The sequence below is a fragment of the Pyrus communis genome, chromosome 7 (genome assembly GCF_963583255.1).
Source record: "Pyrus communis chromosome 7, drPyrComm1.1, whole genome shotgun sequence".
Classification (NCBI taxonomy): Eukaryota; Viridiplantae; Streptophyta; class Magnoliopsida; order Rosales; family Rosaceae; genus Pyrus; species Pyrus communis.
The window spans coordinates 4,225,738-4,234,108 of record NC_084809.1 but is presented as its reverse complement, the minus strand read 5'-3'; the positions used below and the strand labels follow the sequence as shown (position 1 = coordinate 4,234,108).

At 38.7% G+C, this 8,371-nt stretch overlaps 1 protein-coding gene across 3 annotated transcripts; it reads left to right on the top strand.

The window, feature by feature from the left end:
* Positions 1–696: 696 nt before the first annotated feature.
* Positions 697–7,999, top strand: LOC137739488 (uncharacterized). 3 transcript variants are annotated; one of them, XM_068479075.1, is made up of 15 exons: positions 697–1,200; positions 1,309–1,435; positions 1,576–1,616; positions 1,848–1,941; positions 2,583–3,715; positions 3,993–4,124; positions 4,455–4,527; positions 4,856–4,895; positions 4,975–5,050; positions 5,220–5,285; positions 5,409–5,486; positions 5,594–5,760; positions 6,525–6,571; positions 6,760–6,979; positions 7,105–7,999. In XM_068479075.1, exons 1-15 carry the CDS (start codon positions 788–790, stop codon positions 7,539–7,541), a joined length of 3,144 nt encoding a protein of 1,047 aa, XP_068335176.1. In that variant the 5' UTR covers positions 697–787; the 3' UTR covers positions 7,542–7,999. The 3 variants fall into 3 exon arrangements, with proteins under 3 accessions (XP_068335176.1, XP_068335174.1, XP_068335175.1); XM_068479073.1 differs by having other exon boundaries at positions 7,081–7,997; XM_068479074.1 differs by having other exon boundaries at positions 698–1,200; positions 4,978–5,050; positions 7,081–7,997.
* The last annotated feature ends 372 nt before the right edge of the window (positions 8,000–8,371 follow it).

Sequence of the window (8,371 nt, the reverse complement as noted above, 5' to 3'; positions counted from 1 at the left end):
ACGACTTGCAATTGGCAAACTACTCCCAACCCGTTTCGTTTCCGGTTCAATTCTCAAAACACGCAAAGGTCAAGAAACCTTTCTTACAAGACATACTCCCATGAGATGGTCTTGGTTTAATTGTATTTTTCAAATTTTTATTGTGTTAGTGGAGGGACTCATCTGTGATTTTGTGGAATTAATTTGAAAGAGGATCTTTTTCGGATTTATTTTGTGAGAATCATAGAAATCTCCACATTCTAATCATTTATCATACATTATGTGGTCAGTTTTCATGAGATACTATTTGTGTTTAATTTAATTTAAAAAAAGTTAAATGATTTATGACCGCACGATATATTATGAATGATTAAGATGTGAGGATCATGATTTAATTGTATTTAAATTTTTTTTATTGTGTCAGTGGTGGGACTCATCTGTGGAATTAATTTGAAAGAGGATTTTATTTGGATTCACTTTGTGTGAATCCTAAGAATCTTCACATCTTAGCTGTTTATCGTACATCGTGCGGTCAAATACTATTTGTGTTTAATTTTAAATAAAAACGTCAAATGATTTTTTACTACAATATACGATAAATGATTAAAATATGGAGATCAATCCCGCAAAGTAGATTCGGATGGAATCCAATTCCAATTAATTTTTAAAAGAAGAGGCATACGTGGATGGAGAGTCCGGCGTCGCGTTAACAATCGACGACTACCAGTGCGAGGGTTCGAAGCCTACACTCCAAACCAAGAGAAAAGAAAAAGCAGAATATTCGAATTCGTAAACTCGGCGGCGAGGCATGAATAATGCGGTGGAGGAGGAAGTGGAAGTCGAACCTCCACTCGCGGTCCTATTGGCTCCAAAACGCGGGAAAACAACCAAGACCAAGCGAAAATCCCAACCAGCAACAACATCCAATCAGCAGAACCCAGAGCCGGAGCCAGTTCCAATCGAGCCGGAGTCTGTTCGGATTGAGCCAGAGCCTGTTGGAGTTGAGCCGGAGGGAGTTCGAATTGAGGCGGAGCCAGTTCGAATTGGGGAAGAAGGCTCGAGGAATGGGCCTAGGGTTAGCGTTTCGATGTTCGACGACTCGGTGGAGAATCACTTCGGAGTTATGGACACCATTGCCAAGCTCTGCGGCGAGGCGGAGGAGGATCGCGGCGTCGAAGACGGCGACATTCAACGCTTATCGTCCTCAATTACTTTTCTAAGGTAGTAACAAATTAAATCCCTATCTATTCGTAGTGTTTTTGTTGCTTAATTTTGTAAAGAAACGTTTTTTTCTCGTTTGTTCATTGTAAAGAAACGTTTTTGTTGAAGGGAATGGGCAGATTTTAAGTATGAACCTCGAGATGTTCGATTTGCTTGTGGAGTTGGAAGTCCTGAGGGGGAGGATGTCGTCGGCGGTATAAACTTGCGGCAATTTTCTTCTGCAACAGTTCCTAAGGTTATATATTCGAATTCGAATTTATGGTCGGTTTGCCTGTAATAGTTTTGCAAAGGATCAGCTGTAGTGATGTCTCTCATTCTCATATGAGGAAACAAAGTTGGCATTTGATCTAATTTGCGGTTTACATGTTAATGCAGAACGAGGCACTTTCTGGGGTCGCACAATCTCCGGAGTTGAGGTACATGAATTGGCATTAGCAATGAAGCATTTTGTGATGATTTAGTTGTTTCGTGCTTGTGTTTTTGCGTTTCATTCGCTATTCTACTTTTCAAATTTCTCGGAGATTGTTGCTTTTGTTGACCAAAAAATTCAAATGTAAACTTGATGTTAGTCTTGTATATTGGATTTTCGCTGCCACCTAAACAAGCACTGATATACATCTCCAAATGTCCTTTATACATTTTTGCAGCCAAGACTTTGTGATGTATGTTGGAGGGCCTGTTTGGGCGTTAGATTGGTGTCCTAGAGTTCATCAAAGTAGCGATGGTCATCCAAAATGCGAGGTACATGATCTTTTTGAGGCCCTTCCTTCTTTCATTCTTGTCAAAGGCTATTAATTTAAGGGTCTACAACTTTCGCTACTTCTCATAGAAGGAAATGTGATATGATAACTTTTGCTATTTACGAAGTTATTTTTGTAATATTTGACGTTAACATTCTTGATCATTAGTGGTTAGCTACTTCAACAGATTCCTTGATAATGTTAAGGGCCTTAAATGGTGAACTCTGAAATATTAGTTTTGAGCAAAGTAAGAAACTTCCCTTGGCTAGTTTTCTCTCAAATGGACGAGAAGTCTCCTTTTAGGTGATTCTTAGTATGGTTTTCCATCTTCTTCTTGCTTTCTTGGGTTCAGTTTCTTATGTTTACGTCATTAAATTAACATTATTTTATTAATCATGCTAGTAAATTTGCACATACACATACATTTGGCAATAGTTGTCTAACTTTGATGTTGGACCATAGTGATAATTCGTTTTCCTTTTTGTGAAAAGATACAACTAGATTTCAAATATTTATGCTACTCCTTGTGTTATTGTCAGCATCATCTGTAAAATTGGTGAGGTTTATACAAGTTAGTGAACTTTTATCATGTTATTCTCGTCTTCTATTTTATGACAACGTTATCATCGCCGTACTTTGCAGTTTATTGCCGTAGCTGCTCATCCTCCTGGATCTTCTTATCACAAATTAGGCGAGCCACTGACTGGGAGAGGTGCCATTCAGATATGGTGTCTTTTAAATTCTGGTGTAAATAAGGAAGACGAACATTCAATAGCAGAAAAGCAAAAGCAGGGCCGTAAGAACAGTGGAGCCAGACAAGAAAATTCAACTGAACCAAAGAAGCCTTTAGGGAGGCCTAGAAAGAAGCCAATAGAAGAAAAATCAACTGAACCAAAGAGGCCTAGAGGAAGACCTAGAAAGAAGCCAATTGAAGAAACTGCTGACAAAGAGGCCACAGAAGAAAAATCAACTCGACCAAAGAGGCCTAGAGGAAGACCTAAAAAGTATGCAGTAGAAGATTATGTTGACAACTTGGATGAGAGCAATGATTATGTTGAGGTTCTTGCCATCGAATATCCAGAGGGATCACTAGAGTTGCCTTCTATGGATTGTGTTCCTGCAAATACTCATGTGCATGTTGTACCAGAAGATCATGGTAAAAAACGAAAGAGTTACAAACATGCAGCATCTGCATCTGATCCAGCTTGCAAATCACATGTTCAGAGGAGAAAATTGGATAATATGGAAAGTGCAGGGAGTAGAAACAGTTATGCATGTCCACCGTTGTCAAATCAAGATGGGGAGAAAGGATCATTTGTTTCAGATCATCATACACAGCAGAATTATGGACAGGATCCTCATAACAGTTATACATGTCCACGGTTGTTGAATCAAGATGGGGAGAAAGGACCACTTGTTGATCATCATACACATCAGAATTCTGGACAGGATCCTCTTAATAGTTGTACATCCCCACCGCCGTTGAATCAAGATGGGGAGAAGGGACCACCTGTTTCAGATCATCACACACAGCAGAATTCTGGACATGATCCTCAAACAAGCAAAAATGTTCAAAATAATGGTTACTCTGAAACTGGCTTGACCAGGTGTTCAGTTCCGACAGATGTAGCATTGCCACGAATTGTATTATGCCTGGCTCACCATGGAAAGGTTGCCTGGGATGTGAAATGGCGTCCTCTTAATGAACGTGATTCCAAAAGCAAGCATCGGATGGGCTATCTTGCTGTGCTGTCAGGAAATGGGTCTCTGGAAGTGTAAGGCATCAACCTACTTGTTTATAAATGGTTCCTTTTCGTTTCTTACACTTTAGGTCCTTTAACATTATTCTTTTTTTTCGACCTACTTGATATCTATATCTATTAGATCTCTTCTCAAAAGATTTGCAGTTTCTTTCGTTGCAGTCAAGATAATATTTGAGTGCACTGCAACATGCAATTTGCAGTTTCTTCCTTTTACATTAGTCCTCGACTAGCTAAATGACTTTGTGTTCCGCTATCTCATCATACTTATCCTGGACCTTTTTAAATGCAGGTGGGATGTTCCTCTTCCTCATGCAATTGAAGTTATTTATTCTTCTTCATGCGGTGAGGGCACTGATCCTCGCTTTGTAAAATTAGCACCAGTTTTCAGATGTTCAATGTTGAAGTGTGGTGGTGAAAATAGGTACCCTGGAAGTATATTCCTCATTTTTTATAATAATTTGGAAGTTTTCTTAGATTGCCATGTAATTTAGAGCATCATTTCCAAGTTTTTGACAACAATAAAATCATATCAGAATTTCCCCGGCTTATTTTGATTGGTGTATGAGATTCCCATATGCATGATATCATCAGTGAAGAACTATTTCATTTGGTTTGTGCACTGATTTCATTTGCTGCATAATCTTGTAGAATACGCATGGGCTTCTCACTGCATTCAGATGTCTCACTTGACCATGTTATGTGACGTTATATGATTAACTGGAAATTTGAAATCCATTGCTTTGTTGAACAGCATCCCTCTTACTGTGGAATGGTCACCTTCACCACCTTATGATTACCTACTTGTTGGATGCCATGATGGAACGGTGATTTTCTTGCACCTCATTCTTTAATGTTTCTTTAATATATTTTCCTTGTAGACTTTTATCATGCGTTTGCATGGTTTAAAAAAAAAAATTCATGTTAACTGATGAAGGGTTTCCATAAAAGGATAAGTACTCAATGGGCAACCTTGTGGTTATTCTGCATTCTGATAGAAGGATACATGTTAAACATTTCGTGTATTTGTTTTTGAATTTGCTAGTTCCATCTCCTCCATCCCACTCAGCGTCCAGCTGGAAGGAGTCTCTTTCTTTAGTTACTTGTTCTTTTTTTCTTGATATTATAACTACAAGAAGTTTTTGATGTGTTCAGGTTGCTTTATGGAAGTTTTCAGCAAGTAATGCATCTCAAGGTATGGCTATCATGTGACTTTTAACTTTACTAATAAGTAAACTAAGAATGTTAGCTTCAATTCTCCACTTGTTGCTCAGCAGATACAAGGCCTTTACTTTGCTTCAGTGCAGATACAAATCCAATAAGGGCACTTGCTTGGGCCCCGGCTGAAAGGTTAGCTATGTTGGAAATCAATTTGTAGTTACTTCTTTATGTGGTACTTTACGGTCTTCTTTTGAAGTTCCGTGGGGCTATGTGTGTTGTAAGGCTCTTATTTATTTATTTTATCAATTTTATATTTATTCGTTCAGATATGTGAAATGCAACTGTTTGTGAATTTCAGCAATTCAGAGGGTGCCCATCTTATAGCTACTGGTGGACATGGAGGCCTAAAATTTTGGGACCTGCGGTAAGTATCATGGCTTGTTTTTTATTACGCTCATGTGTAGTTTCTCCTCTACTGTTAGTTAAATGCTTGTGGTTTTTAGTGTAAATTGCATTTCATAGTAATGCACAACTTTTGGTTTTGCAGTGATCCATTCCGTCCATTGTGGGACCTCGATCATTTACCAAGGTTCATATATAGTCTGAATTGGCTTCCAGATCCAAGGTACTCACAGTCTCGGTGTGAAACATAAGTGTAACTATCTGGTTGGTGTGCATATGTACACATGTATTATATACTTTTCAGTTTTAGTGGGTGTTGTGTTTTTTTAGGTGTGTTCTTTTATCCTTTGATGATGGAACAATGAAAGCTATCAGCTTGGTGAAGGCTGCATCCGATGACCCTGTAACAGGAAGGGTTGGAACAAAACAACCGGGCCTGCATAATCTCAGCTGTTTGCCTTTTGCTATCTGGAGTGTTCATGCCTCGCGATTAACAGGTCTTCCTTGTGCTTTTCTATCTGGAATGGTATTTCAGTTGATTACAAATGTGTGCATATATGTATATCGATTATATCAGAGTTGACCATATGGGTACATATCAGTATGGCCTAATGGCAAATGGCTGGTAACAGGGTAAGTGGTCAACTCTATCTCATTGGAATCCCCCTAAAAGGTGCAACCTGGTGCTAAGTTCAGTGCACTGAGAGAAGCATACTCAAAATGAAAAATGGCCTTATTTTTCTTTTTAAGGAAAAGAAAAGGAAATTTATATATGGTACCTGGATCTCTGAGGTTCAATAGTCTCATTGACTGCTGAATTTACATAAGCATACTGTACATAAGATTAGATAGATACTATGTATTATCCACTCATTTCTTCTAATTTTCCTTGTTTGGACTTATTCCTCACGCAATTGAACTGCGTAAGCATTGGCTATCGAATTCTTAATTTTTTTGGGGAAGTGTTGCTGTGTCTCAAATTCCTATTCTCCCTTGATGCTTAGCCTCCTGCTTGCCAAAATTTTTAAATCATTGCCATTGACCATAAATTTCACACAGCGAGCATGCTACTCATATGTCTGTGGCTGTGCCTTGGCTATTTTTTTTAAATAAACTTTGTGAACGGGAAGAGTTGTCTGGATTGACATTGACGGCGGTGGGATTTCATGATTGATCTACATTGTCATATACTTCTGTGGAACTTCTGATTCCAGCTTTTTTTAATATCCTCTAATTGGAGAACTCCCCTTTCAAATCTCAGGTATGGTTGCATATTGTGGTGCAGACGGAACTGTTCTTCGCTTCCAGGTGAGTTTCAACTTCTTCCATTGATATCACTATATCAGACGTATTTATCTTTCTTGTTGACATGCTTAACATCACTTTTCAGTCGTGGAGGTAAATTCTTTATTTATAGACGCTATACGACCGTGTCTAAATTTTTTAGTAACATCAGACCTGCGGTAAATTTTTTGTTTTTATTTTCATATCATCAGCTTACAACTAAATCTCTGGAGAAAGATCCTCGACGAAACCGAGCCCCACATTTTCTGTGTGTGTCATTGACAATGGAGGAATCTGCTGTAACCATCAATACTCCAGTATCAAATTCCCCTTTCCCACTGAAGGTAGCTCGTAACAATGCCGAGTCAAACAAAGTGAAAACTACTAATGATAAGATGGCAAAAGATAACACATCTGAAGATCAAAGTTTAGGTAAAGCTTTGTCAATTACGTAACCCTCGATATTCTCTTTAATTCCCTATGTTCTTAGTTCCATCTTTTGGAATGTTCGTCAAGTTGTCTCTTTGTCGCAGCTCTTTGTTATGGTGATGATCCAGGTATTGAATTGGAAGCTGGGGGAGAAATGGCACCTCTCAAAAGCAAAAAAACACAGAAATCCAAGTCCAGTATGAAAAAACCAGATGATGACCGGGCATTGGTATGCATAGATGAAGAGCCGACTACTACGCAGGAAGAAGAAACTGGGGCGGCTTCTCTCGAAAGCAAAAAACCAAAGAAATCAACGTCCAGCAAGAAAAATGCGGATGATGACCAAGCATTGGTATGCATGGATGAAGAGCCGACTAATCGAGAAGAAGAAACCGTGAAAGAGCCAGAAGTTTTTCCTGACAAAACAGTAGCAATGCATAGAGTGAGATGGAACATGAACAACGGTAGTGAGAGATGGCTGTGTTATGGAGGGGCAGCCGGAATTATTCGGTGTCAAGAGATTGTTTTGTCCGACGTCGATAGGGCGTGGGCTGCAAAGAGATGAGAAGCCATGTTTCTTGTATATAGTTTTGTCTGTAAAATGGAAAAGAGATAACGAAATTAATCTATGAATTTTTGAGTTAGTTAATGCCATTTCTTTGAATGGTGTTTTACCATCGATTCCCAAATGTTCACAGCAAAGCAGATTTCTCGGTGGAATAAGAAATTCAAACTTAGGGAGCTCTTTCAACATCGAAAAGAAAAGTATCATTAGGCTAAGTGTTGGTACATGCAATTTTAATTAGTTAGAGTTTTCGTTAAGAAACTAATATTTTAGTTCCGTGCATGATAACTAATAGTTGACATTCTAGTCTTGATTTTGGATCTATTTCGCGTAGAAGTTTATTTTTATTTGGGAGAAAAACATGAAAGAGAAAATGGTATCAAATTAGCGACTATGTTTTAGTTAACCTGCCATGGCGAGATCTCTTTGCCCTAATTCTTCGGCATTATCGACTTCTTGGTATTGTCGATAGCACAAAACCTTGTCTTGCGCCTCTTCTACCCGATCGATCTCTGAATCCGACGTTTGAATCTTGGTATGAGAAAGATCAAAACCTCCTGATTTGGTTTAATTCTACACTGTCTGAGGAAGTAATTCCATTTACTGTTGGAGTTTTGTCTTCTCGCGATCTCTAGCTCAAACTCGAACAACGATTTGGGGGCGTTTCTAATGCACACATTCATCAGCTTCGATCGTGACTTCAGAGCATTCAAAAAGGTTCACAATCAATGTCTGATTACCTGCAAGAACTTAAAGAGATCTCTGACTCTCTCACTGCCGCTGGAGCTTCAATTTCTGATCGTGATCTAATTACTATCACTCTTGCTAGT

Excerpts from the sequence above, each read along its gene's own strand:
- LOC137739488 (XM_068479073.1), top strand. The coding sequence starts at position 788 with ATGAATAATGCGGTGGAGGAGGAAGTGGAAGTCGAACCTCCACTCGCG. Across the intron at positions 3,716-3,992 it reads GGAAATGGGTCTCTGGAAGT|GTGGGATGTTCCTCTTCCTC; the intron begins GTAAGGCATCAA and ends TTTTAAATGCAG. Across the intron at positions 4,125-4,454 it reads AAGTGTGGTGGTGAAAATAG|CATCCCTCTTACTGTGGAAT; the intron begins GTACCCTGGAAG and ends TTTGTTGAACAG.